Source organism: Bison bison, unplaced genomic scaffold (genome assembly GCF_000754665.1).
Source record: "Bison bison bison isolate TAMUID 2011002044 unplaced genomic scaffold, Bison_UMD1.0 scf7180017864072, whole genome shotgun sequence".
NCBI classification, from domain to species: domain Eukaryota; kingdom Metazoa; phylum Chordata; class Mammalia; order Artiodactyla; family Bovidae; genus Bison; species Bison bison.
Window position 1 is genome coordinate 11515335 of NW_011494644.1, and position 18830 is coordinate 11534164.

The 18830-nt window shown below is 49.6% G+C and overlaps 1 protein-coding gene across 1 annotated transcript in view; it reads left to right on the plus strand.

The window, feature by feature from the left end:
- ITGAL (integrin, alpha L (antigen CD11A (p180), lymphocyte function-associated antigen 1; alpha polypeptide)) overlaps window positions 1–18824 on the plus strand; it is a 49261-nt gene extending 30437 nt beyond the window's left edge. The window contains exons 16-31 of the mRNA XM_010837328.1: window positions 2066–2226; window positions 2316–2467; window positions 5125–5214; window positions 8153–8209; window positions 8304–8377; window positions 8898–9039; window positions 11165–11275; window positions 11677–11756; window positions 11862–11948; window positions 13467–13542; window positions 15066–15176; window positions 15425–15481; window positions 15577–15675; window positions 16321–16416; window positions 17264–17374; window positions 17866–18824. Coding sequence (XP_010835630.1) covers window positions 2066–2226; window positions 2316–2467; window positions 5125–5214; window positions 8153–8209; window positions 8304–8377; window positions 8898–9039; window positions 11165–11275; window positions 11677–11756; window positions 11862–11948; window positions 13467–13542; window positions 15066–15176; window positions 15425–15481; window positions 15577–15675; window positions 16321–16416; window positions 17264–17374; window positions 17866–18036 — 1675 coding nt within the window. The 3' untranslated portion in view covers window positions 18037–18824. The remainder of the gene's footprint in view (window positions 1–2065; window positions 2227–2315; window positions 2468–5124; window positions 5215–8152; window positions 8210–8303; window positions 8378–8897; window positions 9040–11164; window positions 11276–11676; window positions 11757–11861; window positions 11949–13466; window positions 13543–15065; window positions 15177–15424; window positions 15482–15576; window positions 15676–16320; window positions 16417–17263; window positions 17375–17865) is intronic.
- The last annotated feature ends 6 nt before the right edge of the window (window positions 18825–18830 follow it).

Below are 18830 nucleotides of genomic sequence, written 5' to 3' on the forward strand. Positions count from 1 at the left end.
AGCTTGTGCTTCTTCCAGCCCAGCGTTTCTCATGATGTACTCTGCATATAAGTTAAATAAGCAGGGTGACAATATACAGCCTTGACGAACTCCTTTTCCTATTTGGAACCAGTCTGTTGTTCCATGTCCAGTTCTAACTGTTGCTTCTTGACCTGTATACAGATTTCTCAAGAGGCAGGTCAAATGGTCTGGTATTCCCATCTCTTTCAGAATTTCCCACAGTTTATTGTGATCCACACAGTCAAAGGCTTTGGCATAGTCAATAAAGCAGAAATAGATGTTTTTCTGGAACTCTCTTGCTTTTTCCATGATCCAGCAGATGTTGGCAATTTGATCTCTGGTTCCTCTGCCTTTTCTAAAACCAGCTTGAACATCTGGAAGTTCACAGTTCACGTATTGCTGAAGCCTGGCTTGGAGAATTTTGAGCATTACTTTACTAGCATGTGAGATGAGTGCAATTGTGCGGTAGTTTGAGCATTCTTTGGCATTGCCTTTCTTTGGGATTGGAATGAAAACTGACCTTTTCCAGTCCTGTGGCCACTGCTGAGTTTTCCAAATTTGCTGGCATATTGAGTGCAGCACTTTCACAGCATCATCTTTCAGGACTTGAAGTAGCTCAACTGGAATTCCATCACCTCCACTAGCTTTGTTCATAGTGATGCTTTCTAAGGCCCACTTGACTTCACATTCCAGGATGTCTGGCTCTAGGTAAGTGATCACACCATCGTGATTGTCTGGGTCCTGAAGATCTTTTTTGTACAGTTCTTCTGTGTATTCTTGCCACCTCTTCTTAATATCTTCTGCTTCTGTTAGGTCCATACCATTTCTGTCCTTTATCGAGCCCAGCTTTGCATGAAATGTTCCCTTGGTATCTCTAATTTTCTTGAAAATTAGATAGCTTTAGAACCTGGTAATTTGGGTTCAAGTCAAAGACAGTTACTGACTTCTTGGGTCATCTTACCCCAGTCACTTAGCTTCTCAGGACCTCAAGGTTTTAGTCATCTTTGAAATGGTAATGGCATTTCCTGCCTGACGCATGTTTCAGAGTCACTGGAAGCCTCATGTAATGTCACCTAGTGAATGACGTCATGCTAAATACTTGATGCACCTGCTGTCTTCAGTACTGAAGCAGGCATGGACTGCAGGGTGTATGGGGTGGGGGGGGACGTATAATAAAAAATTAAAGTAAATAGGTAACTACAATTGTGGTAAGTGCCACTAGGGCCATGAACAGGGTTCTGTGAGACAGAATAGCAGGGGAGAACTACGGTAGGTTGGATGGCCAAGAAAGGCCTGTTTGAGGAGCTGGGACTTGAAAGATAAGAAAGAGCCAGGCTTGCAGAAATCTGGGATAGGAGCTTTCTATGTCGAAAGCCCAGGAGGTGCCAAGGCTATAAGGCAGGCAAAAGTATAACATGTCAAGACTTTTCTGGTGGTCCAGTGGTTAAGAATCCAAGCTTCAACTTCAAGGGATACAGGTTTGATTCCTGGTTGGGGAACTAAGATCCCACATGCCTTGAGGCCACAATGTAAAAATAAATAAATAAGTTGGGCCAAGACATTTTAAAAATTACTAAAAAAAAATAAACTATGATGTGTATAAGGAACTGAAAGAGGGTCAGTGTGGTAGGTGGTAAAACTGGAGAGGCAGGTGGTATGACACAGACAGTGAAAAGTTTGGTTTTTACTCTGAATATCATGGGGCATCATTGCAAGATTATTGGCACTGAAGTAGTACAATATCTTAGTTCCCCCACCAGGGATCAAACCTGGGCCCTTGGCAGTGAAAGCTTGGCGCCCTAACCACTGAGGCCAGGGATTTCCATGACTTCTTTCTTTAGAAACTCACTCTTCTGTATGGAAAATAGGTTGGAAGGCTGGTAGGATGAATTATCATTATGGGGAGCCCTAATGAATGATCATTATTATTGTTGTTGCAAAGAGACGGTGACAATGAGGTCTGCAGTAGGGAAGGGAAATCCTCTGGATTCTGCTGGAGCCCCAGGTCTGATTGTGGGTGGCAGCTGAAGCCAAGGGAGAGTGTTGATTGTTTCCTGCCCTGCAGCTCCCGGCCTGTGGTGGATATCATCACAAGCGTGTCCTTCTCCCCGGCCGAGATCCCAGTGCATGAAGTCGAGTGCTCCTATTCCACCAGCAACCAGAAGAAGGAAGGCGTTAACCTCACAGTCTGTTTCCAGGTCAAGTCTCTCATCTCCACCTTCCAAGGTCAGTGCTGTCCTCCAGGTGGCCCCCAATCCCAGCCCCTGGCCCCAGGACCCGCCACCACTCACCTCTTGCCTTTCCACCCTGCCCAGGGCACCTGGTTGCCAACCTCACTTACACTCTGCAGCTGGATGGCCATCGGACCCGAAGCCGGGGCTTGTTCCCAGGAGGGAAACACAAACTCATCAGGAACACAGCTGTCACCCCTGTCAAGTCCTGCTTTGTGTTCTGGTTCCACTTCCCGGTAAGAAGCCGGAAAGGCTGCTTAGGGCAGGGGAGGGGTGGATGAGCTGACCGCAGCGGGAGGCAGCCCCGGTGCCAGGCTCAGCTCCATCATTGTCCAGCAAGGGTCACAGGTCACCTTGATCTCCCAGTCCTACCATTTCCTCTTTGTACCATAGTAGTAACTATACCTTCAGCATGCTATCTTAGAGTCCTTAATCCACGTCCACAGGCATTTTTAACATGACTGCAACTGTAAAATGCTTACTGTTTTTCCCATACTCTTTTCACATATTGTATATCAATGCTGCAGTCTAGCTTTCAGATTTATTGATTTTGGGGGGAAGCCACACGGAGCAGCATATGGGATCTTAGTTCCCCAATCAATCAGGGATCAAACTCTTACCCCCAGCATTGGAAGCTCAGAGTCTTAACCACTGGACTGCCAGAGAAATCCCCAGATTATTTTTAATGGCTACAGAATATGTAGGCCTATGGAATATTCAGGCATGGTGGTGTGTCACTATTTTCCAGGTATACATGGTCATTTATTATTAGCATCCATCCCCAAAAGAATTTTTTTAAGTTATTAGTTTAAATAACTGCTAAAATATCCAAATTCAGTTTGCTGACTACCATCCTGTGTGAAATAGGATTGATACTAAATTTTATCCTGGTCTTTTAAGTATTTCATGAGAGACTGAGTATAAAATTGGTGTGTAAGTTTGATTTTAGTTTTTTACTAAGGGAAATTTTGGACATATAAAAGTAGAAAAAATAGTTCAATGAAATCCCAAATATCCATCTCCTGGTTTCAACAATTATCAGCTCACAATCTTACTTCATTCAGAGCTTGTCTGTCTCATACTGCAAATCCCCACCATAGAATTTAGACATTTTAAACAGAAATTAGCCACAGAAGAGGCATTGTGACATCATGGAAAGACTTTAGGCTTGGGAGTTGGAAGGGTCTGTGTTCGCTCACTAGTTCTGGTCCTTAGGGAAACATGTCACCTTTTTACACCTCATTTTCCCTGTGTATAATTTGAGGATAATGACACCTACCTCTTCAAGTTGGGGGAAATGTTACCTAAGTACAATTTGAATGTCTTCAAAGTGTCAGGGATTTCTTTGGAAGGAATGATGCTAAAGCTGAAACTCCAATACTTTGGCCACCTTATGCGAAGAGTTGACTCATTGGAAAAGACTCTGATACTGGGAGGGATTGGGGGCAGGAGGAGAAGGGGACGACAGAGGATGAGATGGCTGGATGGCATCACTGAGTCGATGGACGTGAGTCTGGGTGAACTCCGGGAGTTGGTGATGGACAGGGAGGCCTGGCATGCTGCGATTCATGGGGTCGCAAAGAGTCGGACACGACTGAGCGACTGAACTGACTGACTGAACTGAAAGTGTCAGGCACTGGTATTAATAATAACATAAAAGACCAAGACTCTGGACTTCCCTCGTGGTCCAGTGGTTAAGAATCACCGTTGAAGGCATATACCCTGAAAGAGAAACATGTATCCCATTGTTTATTGCAGCACTATTTACAATAGCTAGAACATGGAAGCAGCCTAGATGCCCATCGACAGATGAATGGATAAAGAAGTTGTGGTACATATACACAGTGGAATATTACTCAGCCACAAAAAGGAACACATGTCAGTTCTGATGAGGTGGATGAACCTAGAACCTATTATACAGAGTGAAGTGAGTCAGAAAGAAAAAGATAAATATCATATTCTAACACATATATACAGAATCTAGAAAAATGGTACTGAAGAATTTATTTACGGGGAAGCAATGGAGAAACAGACATAGAAAATAGACTTATGGACAGGGGAAAGGGGAGGAGAGGGTGAGATGTATGGAAAGAGTAACATGGAAACTTATACTACCGTATATAAAATAGATAGCCAACAGGAATTTGCTGTATGGCTCAGGAAACTCAAACAGAGGCTCTGTACCAATCTAGAGGGGAGGGATGGGGGTGGGAGATGGGAGGCAGGTTCAAAAGGGAGGGGGATATATGTGTACCTATGGCTGATTCATGTTGAGGTTTGACAGAAAACAACAAAATTCTGTAAAGCAATTATCATTCAATAAAAAATTTTAAAAATAATAGAAATAAAGTGCACAATTAAATAAATTCAAAAAAAGAATCCCTCTTGCAATGCAGGGGACGCAGATTCAATCCCTGGTCCAGGAACTAAGATCCTACATGCCACAGCTAAAGATCCTGGGTGCTATGACTAAGACCCAAGGTGTCCAAATTAATTAATTTTTTAAAAAGACTAAGACCCACTCCTGTTCTCAAGGACCTAAGATATTCTGGTTATTCCACAGTATTTTTTCTTTGTGCAAACTTTGATAGTTGTTGCCTAGACGAGTTTGACAAAGATCTGGGGGCTTCTGTTAGGACTCAAGGAGGAAAAGCACCATGGTTGAGGGCTGATATCCGCCTTGGAATTGGGGCTGACGGATGAACACTGACAGAAAAGCAAGTCAGGCATTTCACAAACACCCGATGTGTAGTAAACATATTCCCTTGGTAAGTTCTCAGACAACTAGCTGCTGAAATTCCATCATTTATAAAGTACGGACAAGGTGTGTCTTTCACTGGAAGTGTGGTGAAGGTTAAACTCGTGACAAGGGATGTATTCTTATTGTCCTCAGATATGCATTCAAGATCTCATCTCTCCCATCAACGTCTCCCTAAGTTACTCTCTCTGGGAGGAAGAAGGGACACCGAGGGACCCAAGGGCGGTAAGAACAGATGAGTTGGGGGAATTGATAATAAACAGGGGAGAATAGAAATTCGATTTGGCAGGATTGTATTATACTGGATTCAAGCAATAGAAATGAAATATGCAGGAAGGAGTCTATAGGAGTTTTGTACTTAAAAGACATTTGGAAAACGGGTTGACAAGATGGGGACCAGAGTGGGGAGAGTCCCTAGGGGCTCTCAAGAGGAAGAAATAATGGATGGACTGCCCAGGGCATGGCCCCTTCTGTGAATCTTCTCCCAGTCCCTCAGTGCATTAGCTTCAGACTTCATTAGGCTTCTCTTGCTCAGTTGTATCTGACTCTGCAATGCTATGGACTGTATAATCTGCCAGGCTCCTCTGTCCATGGGATTTCCCAGGCCAGAATATTGAAGTGGGTTGCCATTTCCTCTTCCAGGGTCTCTTGCATTGGCAGGTAAATTCTTTACCCCTGGGCCACCTGGGAAGCCCCATTAGGCTTCTAACAGGAGGCAAATTTCTGAGAGATGCAAATTACAGGGAAAGAACACCAGAAGGCCCAGGACCATCCCTTATCTGTGGAAGAACAGGACACCTTGATCAGCCTTGCCAAAGGGTACTCCACTGAGGGCAGGTGGTTCCTGCAGAGCCTCACTGGGGTGCCCTTGTTATGGAAAAGAAGAGGAAAACCCTGTCTATCTTTGTCTACCTGATCGCATGCTCCCTGCCCAGCTTGGTTTCCTCTTCTGAAATCCTTGACACTCAGCCACTGGTTTAGCTTCTGTTGGAAGGGAGCAGGGTCTGATGGAAGGAACCTGGGCCTGGAACCCTGAAGATGAGGATTTTTTTTTTTTTTTTAAGGAATATTCTTGGTTGATTACAGACCCAGCCAAAGCTGTTTATTTTTTTTATTTATGGCTGTGCTGGGTCTTTGCCACTGCACAGGCTTCACTCCAATTGCAGCGAGTGGGGGCTACTCTCTAGCTGTGGTACTCAGGCTTCTCTTTGCAGTGGCTTCTCTCGCTGCAGAGCATGGGCTCCAGGGCGCAGGCACGTGGGCCTCAGCAGCTGTGGCTCCCAAGCTCCAGAGCACAGGCTCAATAGTTGTGGCTTAGTTGCTCCAAAGCCTGGGGGATCTTCCCGGACCAGGGACCGAACCCTTGTCTCCTGCACTGGCAGCAGATTCTTCACCACTGAGCCACCAGCCAAAATCCCTGGATTTTTTTCCCCCCGGCACAAGCAGGTTCTGTCTTACTCCGGGACTGTCTGTTCTCTGAAGTGAGTCCCAGCATTGTGAGGTCCCTTCAGAGCTGGAGCATGGTGACTGCTAAGCATGGCGACTCTCTTGTGGTTTTTGCCAGTGTCCCACTCCCCAACCTGCCACGCACTCAGGATGTATAGGGACAACCAGCAGTTTCTCCCACAGGTACTAGTTTAAAAAAAAAAGGCAAACTGTGTGGGGCGGCAACTCAGGGTTAAAAAGAGACCTGAGGTCACAGTTGTCAAAAAAGGCTTCCTGGGGGAACTGTCACTGGTTCTGGATCTCCCAGAATGAGTGGACTTTGTGGGGAGGAGAGGCATGGTTTTAATTTTGGAGACAATGGGAAGGTGGGCTTAGCTTCTGTCAGGACAACTGAGCAAGACAGAGGCCCTCGATGCCCCTTTGGGGACCGACTGTAGTTTCTGGTGGGTGGTGGGAATAATTTGTGTGTGAATGTTGAGGGTAGGTGAAAGCTCTTAGCACAGAATGCCAGGATCCCTGCCTTTAAGGAAGAGTCAGAGGCTGCTTGGCAGGTGGCTCGGAAGTCGAGGAGGCTGGAGTCTTCTCTAGAACATACAGATGATCACCCATAAAATATTTCTGTGACCCCATTACCCTCCACTGCCTAATATGAATTGCAAGGCCAGGGGGAATCTGGACCCTGCATCTGGACACCTCCTGACAAGTGGCACCCCAGCCGTCTGAGGACCTCTCTGCTCCTTACACCTTACACGGGCAGTCTCTCTTGCCTTGGTCTCGGTGTAAATTGTTCTTTCTTACTCTCTCTCCATCCTCTTCACCTGGCTCCCTCCTCCTCATCCTTTATAATATTTCAGTTGTGATGCCGTCCCTTCAGGAAGCTTCCCTCATCTCCAGGCATGGGAGAGTCCCCTTCTAGACCCTCTAAACACATCCTGTACTTGTCCCACCCTCACGCTTGAGGGTGCCTGGCCCTTTCTCTCACCAGATTGGGAGGAAGGGCAGGGTGTCTGTTTTGTTCTCTGGTGTGGGGGGGTCTGGGGGCTTCCCAGGTGGCCAATGCAGGAGATGTAAGAGGCTCGGGTTTGATCCCTGGGTTGGGAAGATCCCTTGAAGGACGAAATAGCAACCCACTCCAGTATTCTTGCCTGGAGAATCCCTTGGACAGAGGAGCTTGGAGGGCTTCAGTTCATAGGGTTGCAGAGAGTCGGATAAGACTGAAGTGATTGAGCACACATGCACGTGGGAGTCTGGTCCCGAGCAGAAATTCTAGAAACATTGAAAAAACTGGCCTTGATCTGATAAGAGCTGGAGAGCTATTCTAGAAGGGAAGTGGGACTCACAGAAAAGAACCACAGGAAGAGCTATTCCCCAGCAGAAGAGCCTAGATGCTGTGCAGCCAGGTGTTCCTGCAAGCAGAGAAGTTGGGCTGGGGGAAGCTAGGGGAGTGCATGGTCAAGGCCCAGATCTCCTGGCCAGGATGGGAAGTGGGCACATGTGCTGAGCCTCCCTCAAGGAGCTGCCTCCAGAGGAGGGTGGCACAGACGGCCTCGGGCTGAGTTGGGAGGTTGGGGCCCACACTGGGAAGGCTTTGGCTCCTGGGAGGGATGCAACCACACCCCCCGCCCCAGCTGAGCCCCGGCTCTGAGCCGCCGCAGCTCTCCTCTGTCAGTTCTGCTGCCTCAACCACCTTCCCTGTCTCCCACTCCTCCATGCTCAGCTGGACAGGGACATCCCGCCCATCCTGAAACCCTCACCACACTTGGAGACCAAGGAGGTAAGAGGGGCAGAGGGGCAGACAGAGAGGCGGGGGCCAGCCCTCCTGGGTGTGGGGACCTGAGCCTCCAGGTCCTTTCTTCTTGGCCTTTCAGATTCCTTTTGAGAAGAACTGCGGAGAGGACAAGAATTGTGAGGCAGACCTGAAGCTGGCCTTCTCCGACATAAGGTCTGTAAGGCTTCCCACCGCCTGGCCCTCCTGTTTCGCCCAATGTTTTCCCAAGGCAGCTCCTGGTTATAGAAGGAACACAGGGTGGATTTCCCTGGTGGTCCAGTGGTTAAGAATCCGGGTTCAGTCCCTGGTTAGGGAACTAAGATCTCTCATGCCTCAGGGCAACTAAGCCGGCATTCCAAAACCAAGACCTGATGCAGCCAAAAATAAATAAATATATAAGTATTTTTTAAAAGAAAAGAAGTAGTATTTGTATGAAGTGACGGTCAGAAGACCCCCATGGACACTGACTCTTATTTGTCATCTGGGCCTTAGATTCCTCCTCTGAGAAATGCTGGTTCATTGCAGCCCTCCTATCAGGCATAGAGGAGATGGCAAAACTTAAAGCCTGTGCATAGGAGCATATTTTGCTATGTTTCTTTTTTCTGGCCTATCGGATCCCTCAGTTCTGAAAGCCTCCACCTCTGATCCTATTTCTTTCATGGACTCCCATAACTTTGCCCTGATTTCCCCTCAGATCCAAAATCCTGCGTCTGACCCCCTCTGCCAGCCTCTCTGTGAGGCTGACACTGAGGAACACAGCAGAAGATGCTTACTGGGTCCAGGTCACCCTGAGCTTCCCCCAGGGACTCTCATTCCGCAAAGTGGAGATCCTCAAGGTGAGTGAGAGGGCAGGGCCTGCCCACAGACCAGGCGCCCGGCTAGTCCTGCAGCATCTGCTGCCTCCTGGAGCCCCAGGCAGCCAGGACAGCCTGAAGATGTGGGTGGAAGTCTTCAGACCACGTCTGGGTTCTCAGCCTGATGGCCACAAATGAACTGTGAGACCTAAGATACAAGGTTCATGCTCTGTGGGCCTCAGATTTGCCAACAAGAGGTGAAGCTGGGCATGTCATGGGATTAGAGAGAAGGTCGCATGAGATAGAGAGTGTGACAGAGGCTTAAGGACCTGGGGACCAAAAAGTATACAGATTCCAGGAGATGGAGCCACCTTCCTCCTAAAGGTGACCAACATGTTTTCGAGGAATGGCCTGGGTTTTTTTTTTTTTTATTCCAGTTTTATTGAGATATAATTGACAGAAAGCACTGTATAAGTGGAAGGTGTACAACAAGAAAAAAGTACACTCACAGTTCATGCAACCATCCCCACTATCTATCTGAAAAAGTTTTCCATCATCTCAAAAAAAATTCCGTACCCACAAGCAATAACTCCCATTCCCCACTCTCTGCCACTGGTAACCTTTAATCTATTTTCTGTCTCAATGAATTGGCCATCTTTAGGTATTTTGTATACCTTGAGTCATACAATATTTGTCCTTTTGTGTTTTGTATCACTTAGCATAATGTTCTTCGCCTTTGCTTAATGTTTTTGAGGTTCATCCCTGGGATAGTGTATGAATGTCATTCCTGTTTAAGGCTAATATTTTATCACAAGGATATAGCACATCTTGCTGATCTGTTCATCTGTTGATGGACCCTTGAGTTATTCTTATACAGCAACATTCACTGCTTCTTTTTGAAAATTGTTATTTATTTTTTTAATAGCTGCATTGGGTCTTTGTTTGTGCGCACGGGTTTTTCTCTAGTTGCGGTGAGCAGGCACTCCTCTTCATGGCAGTGTGCAGGCTTCTCATTGCGGTGGCTTCTCTTGTTGCAGAGCACTGGCTCTAGGGCATGCGGGCTGCAGCAGTTGTGGTGCATGGGCTTAATTTCTTCTTCACATGTGGAATCTTCCTGGACCAGGGTTGGAACCCGTGTCCCCTGCATTGGCAGAAAGGTTCCTAACCATTGGACCACTGTGGAAGTTCTGAGTGCTTCCTTAAGGGACACATCGTAGAGTGATTAAAAACTTGAGATCTGGAGTTAAACAGACCTGTGTTCAAGTTCCTACCAGATTCCTGTCAAGGTTACCTAATTATGAGACTGTGGGAAAGTCACTCAACTTGCCTGAACCCTTATTTCCTGTCTAACTTTCTTCTCAATCTAAGCTGAAATCTGTCCCTTCCAGACAGTCATGAAGATAAAGGGTTTTGTTCTGCTTAGCCCAGGATCAAGTGCATTTTGGAAATGGTTGCTGAATGTGTGGATGTAGCAGCGTTTTAACTCTCCTGTGATTGTACCTCAATTCACTGAGCCATTCCTCTCTTTGGCTTGTTGGATCGCTTCCAGTTTTTGCCTAGGAAAAATAGTATTGCAGTGAACATCGTTTTTAATATTCCTGTGCCTTTATTTTTTTCCCCAAACTTTAAACTTTTTATTTTGTATTGGGGTATAGCCAATGACTCAGTCATACATAGATGAACATCTTTTTAAAACTTTATTTATTTGGCCGCACTGGATCTTCATTGCTGTGTGTGGACTCCCTCTAGTTGCGGCAAGCAGGGGCTACTCTCTAGTTGCGGTGCTCGGGCTTCTCATTGCAGTGACTTCTCTTGTTGGGGAGCCCAGGCTCTAGGGCGCACAGGCTTCAGGAGTTGAGACGTGGGTTCTAGAGCACCAGCTCGGTAGTTGCAGCGCACAGGCTTTGTTTGCTCCCCCGCAAGTGGGATCTTCCCGGACCAGGGATCGAACCCACGTTTCCAGCATTGGCAGGAGGATTCTTAAATGCTGGACCACGAGGGAAGTCATTACAGTGAATATCTTTGTACTGAATCCCTGATTCTTTGGCCCCATCGTTCTCTACACGTGCCCTGGCATGGAGGAGGTGGGCCCTGAGAGGTTAGTGGCCTTTGGGGAACCCTTAGCTTTGCCCACTAAAAAGCTCCTTCTTTCACGTCTCACCCCCAGCCCCACAGCCATGTACCTGTGGGCTGCGAGGAGCTCCCTGAGGAGGCCGTAGTGCACAGCAGGGCCCTCTCCTGCAATGTGAGCTCTCCCATCTTCGGAGAAGACAGCATGGTGAGTGCCACCAGCCCCCAGGAGCCCAGCGGCCAGGGGCTGTAAGCTCAGGAAGGGAGGGAGGGAGCTCCTGGCTCTGGGGAAGGGGAAGGTGATTGACAAGGCCAGGTGTACCCCACCCCCTACCCCCAAGAGAGTGTGTGCAGAGGTGTCCTGTGTCGTGTTCGAGAAGCTGGACTTTGGAATCGGAGAAACCCAGGGTTGGGTCATACGTACTGTGACCGCACACACACGACTTAATCACTCGGAACCTCGGTATCCTCATCTCTACAGTGGGGATGAAGTACCCAGCCCAGGGAGGTTCCTATGACTATGACAGTGGGCCCATGGGGCTGTGAGGGGCCAAGGCAGTCCCCTGAGGCCCAGGCCCCCTCCTTCATACCCCTCTCCTCTCCTGCCAGGTTGATATCCAGGTGATGTTTAATACGCTGCAGAAAGGCTCCTGGGGGGATTTTATCGAGCTGCAGGCCAATGTGAGCTGGTGAGCAGATCCCCACCCGCGTCTCCACCCACCCTTGGCCTCAGACTGTCTCACGGTCCTGGCCAAGCCGTCTCCTAACACTGCCTTCTATCCTGCCCCCTGCAGCAACAATGAGGACTCAAGCCTCCTGGAGGACAACTCGGCCACTGCCAGCATCCCTGTCATGTACCCCATCAACGTCCTCACCAAGGAGTGAGTCCTGAGCGGCCACCCCGCCTTCTCCTCCCGCCTCCGCCTCCCCACCCACGGCCCCAGCCTTCCTCCCAGGGCTGCCCCTCCTCCCACCCCCTAGAGGCCCAGGGGTGATAAGAACTGATTCCAGCCACAAGCCCAGCAGATTTCAGTACTCAGTAGAGCGAAGGCCCGCGGAAAGTTCTGAGTCTGAGTCAGATGGAAACTTACTGAACCGGTGTCTGTCACCTTCTGCCCAGCTGCAATGCACAGCTGGGGACTTTCCCAGGAGCTTTCAGTACCTCGTGGGGCAGCCATTTGCCTTTGTCCCATTTACTTATGAACCATGAGGCCCAGAGAAGGGAGGAACTTGCCCAGAGTGGACAACTACGAAGTACTGACCCCAGGATCTGAACTTGAGTCTGTCTGACTTCAAACCCCAGCCAAGCTCTTTACGACTTCCAGCTGTGTTAGATTCCCTCTTCCCCAGAGCCAGCAGAGGTAGAAGACATAGAAAAGTTTTCACCATGACCCTTGCCCACTGAGACTTTATGATCAGGTAGGAGAGCCCAAACTCATGTACATGCAGAGGAAATGAGTCTCAGAATGTTGTGGTAGGAAGGACCCATAGGGCTCACTTCTTGGATTTTCTCGTTTACCAAAAGGGGAGGAGGCCAGAGAAGGGAAGTGGCATTTATAAGTCTGAGTGAGATAAGGACGAGGATGGTGTCTGATCTGGTGTCCCTGGTGCTTTTGAACATAAACGCCACACACAATGATGTTGTCTGAGGCGTGATATGGAATCAGAGTCAGGAAAGATGATGTGGACTGGAGGAAACTTGGAAGGAAGGGTTGGTGGGGAACAGGGGCTTGAACTGGGGTCTGGAGGATAGGGGTGGAAGTGGTTCAGATATGGGCCAGGAAGGAAGGCATCCGTGGTTATCAGAGAGACAAGTGGAGGGGGCAACACAGAGGCAGCAAACAGTGGGGCCAATCCGGGGAGCAAGGAGTGGGCAGGCCCGGAGGTGGTAGGTGTGAGCGGGAGCAGTCAGCAGGCAGACCAGGAAACAAGCAGGTCTGGCTGTGGTGGAACACTGGACCTAACTCATTGTGGGCACCAGGGAACCACTGATGGATTCAAAGGAAATGCATGACAAGATTAGGGAGCTCATTAGAAGGATGGAGTGGGGAGTGGTCCAGAGGCTGGTGTAGTTCTCTAGGAGATGAGCAGTGGGGTCCAGAGGACAACGGAGGCCCCAGCGAGGTGGCGTCTAATGGGGAGAACACAGCTCCAAAGGCCACCCCTCTGTGATCCTGCCCTGGTCCCCCACTGCAGGACTCTGAGTAAGACCAACCCCTTCCATGAGCCTGAATTTCCAAAGGGCAACAGCAGAGCAGTGTCGGGACGATGTGAGACCGAGCCTGCACCATTTCTAGAACAGTGGCTGGCAACTCCAAGGCTTCCCCTGCCCGGGGCCCCCCCGAGTGACTGGTTTGCTGTCTTCTCCATCGTCTCCAGCTGCTCCTCTCTCTCCACAGCCAGGAAAACTCCACGCTGTATATCAGTTTCACCCCCAAGAGTCCCAAGATCCACCATGTCAAGCACATTTACCAGGTATGAACCTCAATGTGAAAGAGTCCTTAGAAGTGCCAGGCGCAGCCCCATCCCAAGAACTAAGTATGCAGCAGAGACCAACTAGATCCTGTCCCTAAAGGACCCCAGCCCTCCACCTTCTGTGATCCTTTCCTGAAATGCTCCCAGTGGCAGCATACTCATCGGCTCCTTTCCATCCCTGGATAAATTGTTTCTGGAATCACAGAACTCTAGAACCCAAGTACTCTAAGAAAGAACCTAATTTTTTGAGTTTTGTTTTTATATTTAAAAAATTTTCTTGATGTGGACCATTTTTAGTCTTTATTGAATTTGTGACTATATGGCTTCTGTTTTTTTGTTTTGGCTTTTTGGCCCTGAGGCATGTGGGATCTTAACTCCCTGACTTGGGATCAACCCGCATGCCTTACACTGGAAGGCGAAGTCTTAACCACTGAACCACCAGGGAAGTCACTGATTTGTGATTTTTGTATTTATTTTACTGAAGTATGATTGATATGTGCTTCCCAGGTGGCACTAGTGGTAAAGAACCCACCTGCCAATGCAGAAGACATAAGAGATGCAGGTTAGATCCCTGGGTTGGGAAGATCCCCTAGAGGAGGGCATGGCAACCCACTCCAGTATTCTCACCTGGAGAATCCCATGGACAGAGGAGCCTGGCAGCCTATGGTCCATAGGGTTGCAAAACTTAGCACGCACTCGTGCATAATTGATTTCCAATGTTGTATTGCTTTTTTGGTTTTTTGAAATAGAAAATTCCCATTTATTTTAAGATTCAATTATGTAGACATTTGATCTGCTAATTGTGTTCTCAGGTACGGAATCCAATTCATGTCTTTCAGAGAGAACCTAGGTTTTTGTTTGTTTGCTTGTTTTTGTTTTTGCCTCAAGGCACTGCTTGCACGATCTCAGTTCCCCAACCAGGGATTGAACTTGGGCCACAGCAGTGAAAGCCTGGAATCCTAAACACTAAGCCACCTGTGAACTCCCAGGAAATGTTTCTTAAATCAATCCAGTGCACTTGCCAAAATGTCTTTGCCAACCTGCATTGTGCAAATAATTTTTGCATCCGTCCTTGTTAAATGTCCTTCCTCTTTCACTTATTCAGAAAATAACTCTTGCGAGGCTGGTTATATGCTGAGTACTGTGTCATGGCTATACGAAGTGCATGTGAAAAGATCCCCGGCTCCTGCCCTCACACAGCTCACAGTCTAGGGGGGATACACACACACACACACACACACACACACACAAGCAGATGGTTTACTATCTTGCTAGGGAACAAAAGTGCTGTGGGGGAGTCAGCCAGACCTTCAGGGATGATGTCTGAGCAGTATCTTGCAGGATGGGCAAGGGTAGGCCATATGGAGGAAGCAGAGAAGAACCCAAGCTGTAACGGTGTGAATGACCATGGCCCGCTGCCTAATGAAGAGGGGGCTCCTTGGGCCCCAGCCAAGGAGGATTGGATCTGGGGTGACAGTTGGGGTGGCATTCAGGGCTCTGCAGCCCCTTGTCCTCTGTACCAGGTGAGGATCCAGCCTTCTAACTACGACAACATGCCCCCACTGGAGGCCTTGGTTAGGGTACCACGGGTGCACAGCGAGGGGCTCATCACCCACAAGTGGAGCATACAGATGGTGAGTTGGCCCAGAGGAGGGAAGGGCACCCAGGTCTGTGAAGGGGAGCTCCTGACGGGGAATGAGGGGTGACAGATGGGTAGAGATGGTAGTGAGACTGATTGAACCTGCCAAGAACCAAGGAGGGGAGAACTGGGAGACAAGGTGGTATCGGAGAGGTGGGGAGGAATGATGGATGGGTCTGGGCTCAAGAGGCCAGCATCCTCTCAGCTCTGGACTAACTGAAGACCCTGAATCCTCCTTCCCAGGAGCCTCCAGTCAACTGCAGCCCCAGAAATCTGGAGAGTCCATCTGATGAGGCTGAGGTACTGGCCGTGACCTCAGCAACTGAGGCAGGGGCTGGGCAGGGGGCAGGTGGGAAGAGACCTCCCTGACCCTCTGCTTTCCTTCTTCCCGTCAGTCTTGCTCGTTTGGAACCGAGTTCCGCTGCCCAATTGACTTCAGACAGGAGATCCTTGTCCAAGTGAACGGGATGGTGGAGTTGAGGGGGACGATCAAGGTAGCAAGCACCCAATGGCCACAGACCCCAAATGGTTGGGGGGGTTGGGCTCAAGAGGTGACGGTGGGTTCTCCCAGCAGACCTGCCTTTTTTTTGTTCTGTCTTGAGGAAATGTCCTCGACATTTACACAGTTGCAGATGAAAGAGGACCAACATTTGTTTAAAATTTGCAGGACTATTTTCATGGGCCGACCGATGGTTCTTAGGGCTTCCCTGGTGGTTCAGATGGTAAAGAATCTGCCTGCAATGCAGGAGACCTGGGATCAATCCCTGGGTTGGGAAGATCCCCTGGAGGAGGGCATGGCAACCCACTCCATTATTCTCGCCTGGAGAATTCCATGGACAGAGGAGCCTGGCAGGCTACAGTCCATGGGGTCTCAAAGAGTCAGGCACGACTGAGTGACTATCCCTCACTCACTCACGGATGGTTCTTACAAGTTCTTTGTAGGGAAAACCTCCTTCCCACAGTAACAAGCAGCACGTTGGGACACTCCAGGAGAGAACGGAGTAGAGACAGCGTGCCCACCAGGACCCTTCCACTGCCTCTGCCCCTTGAGTTGCGCTGGGGGGCAGAAGTCAGGGGGTCCTGAGTCCTCCTCCCCTCTGGCCTGATGGCTGCCCCTCCTGCACCCCTGCCTCCCACAGGCCTCCTCCATGTTGAGCCTCTGTAGCTCCCTCTCCATCTCCTTCAACAGCAGCAAGCACTTTCACCTCTATGGCAGGAACGCCTCCATGGCCCAGGTATCTCTGCCTCCTCAGAAGACCCGGGAACAGGGGAGAGCAGAGGGGTGGGAGGAGCCCCAGGGCAGAGCTAGGAGAGCGGAAGCTGGGAGTGTGGGAAGCCATGGAGGAGAAGGTTGGGGCTTTAGTGCCGTAAGAAGTTCCTCTCAGCCAGAGCCACAGGCCTTGGCACAGCTCCCCACCACCACTGGTGGGCAGACAGACCAAGCATAAGGCCAGGATGAGTTTGACGGCAGCTCAGCCAAGGGGCCGCTACCCTGCAGGCGGGGCACAGTGGGAAGGTGCTCTGGGCAGAGAGAGTAGCACGTGCAGGGCCCAGCTTTGAGAGAGCAGGCGAGGTGGGTTTAACAGCAGGAAGCTCAGGGACTTCGCTGGCAGTCCAGTGGTTAAGACTCCACGCAGCCGATGCAGGGGGCGTGGGTTCGACTCCAGGTCTGGGAAATGAAGAGTCCACAGGCTGTGATGCATGGTCAAAAAAAGGAAAAAAATATAAATAAATAAGAGCAGAGAGCTCAGAGCAGAAGGGAAGGGATAGCTGAAAAAGTAAATAGAAGCCAGATTCTGGAAGGCTTTGAGTTGGGATTTCATCCTGGGACTGAGCGAAGCCTTTTAAGGGCTTAAGGAGGGGGGGGGTGGCGCAGGGCCTGAGGTGCAGTTTTGCTGGTTCATTACAGTGACTGCAGTGGAAGATGTACTAGAGAGGGAGGGTCTGGGCCCAAGCCCCATGCTCTGCGTGACACAATCCATATGGGAAAAGCTAAGACCTAGGCTCTGAGGCCAGATTCACACGTTGCATCTAGGATGGGAACAGCTTCCTCCCCTCATTTCTGTCTCTCCTCTCCCACAGGTCGTCATGAAGGTTGACCTTGTATATGAGAAAGAGATGCTCTATCTCTACGTGCTGAGCGGAATTGGGGGGCTGTTGTTGCTGTTCCTGATTTTCATAGCTCTGTACAAGGTAGGAGCTTCTGGGAAGAACGGGCACCCAACCAGGCCATGGAAAGCAGAATTGAGTGGAGTCAGGGAGCAGAACACCAAGACAAGAGGGTATTAAAGCCAGAAGGAGTGTCAGTCTACTCCTCCTTCTACAGATAAGCCCGCTGAGGCCCAAAGAGCAAGTAAGACTTGCCCCATCCCTCAACAAGCACTGGCAAAGCCAGACCTGGGTACCCAGGGAGAAGAAGAAGGAATCTCCCGTGTATTGAGGGCCAGGCACTGGGATACAGAGGCACGGACCACACACGTGGTCCATGCCTCTGAGATGCTCCCAGTCTCTATGGCAGACGGACGTGAACATGCTCTGCAGCCTGTAACACAGGAGCCTAACCTAGGCTAGGGAAGTCCAGGAAGGCCTCTCAAGAGAGGCAGCCTTTGAGTTGGGATATGAAGGATGAATAGAAGTTAGGGCTCTGCGGGCTCTTTGTTCACTCCAGTGTTGTCTTCCTACAGGTTGGTTTCTTCAAACGGAACCTGAAGGAGAAGATGGAGGCGAACGTAGATGCTTCCAGTGAAATCCCTGGAGAAGATGCTGGGCAGCCGGAGTTGGAGAAAGACTGCAAGGACCCAGGCTGCCTGGAGCCCCTCCAGAAGACGGATGAGGACGGAAGTGGTGGAGATTGAGGTGCAGCCCATATGCAGAGGGCCCAGGACTGGACTCGGGGTGCCTGGTACCAGCCTAGCTCTACGTGAATTTCACTGTGTGTTCCAGGGCAAGGCACTGCCCCTCCATAAGCCTCAGTTTCCCTATCTTGAACATGGGCCCTTTCCTGCCTGCCTCCTGTGCAGGCTTGTGCTAAAGATCCACTTAGGGGTGCACCAGGAAGGCCCCAGAGGTGAGGCTTTGTAATCATCACATGTCCTGGTTCCCACCGGCCCCTGTTAGTTTCCTCCCCTGCAAGAGAACATCTGATCTAAATTTGGAGAAATGGTCATCTCAGGACCTAGTAACACTCCAGGCTGTCATATCCACCTGTGCCTGGATGTCCTCAGGGACCTCAGACCACGCCCCCCTCCCCAGAACCTTGCCCTGCCTTCCCTGGAATCCTGTCAGCTTTTAATTCTCCTGCCAGAGCAAATCTCTTCTGTGTCACTACATTGCTCCTGCAAACCCTTTGACTAACAACCAAATTCCTTAATATGCCTTCCAAAATCTGCAAAATTGGGCCCCTGTTTCCCTCCCAGACTCTTCTAGAAATGTCCCGCCTTCCTTCCAGAGATGACCAGCCTTTTCACTTGCATGGCTCCTTCCTGGCTTACTGCCTTCACCCAGACTCTTCTCACTTCTCACTTCAGACTCCTCTCACGTTCCTCCTGCCTAACTCTCAGCTTTCAGTTCTCAGCTCACACATCACTTTCGCAGAGCAGCACCACCCCCCCAACCTCAGCTCAGTTGGGTCCCCATGTTATACATGCCT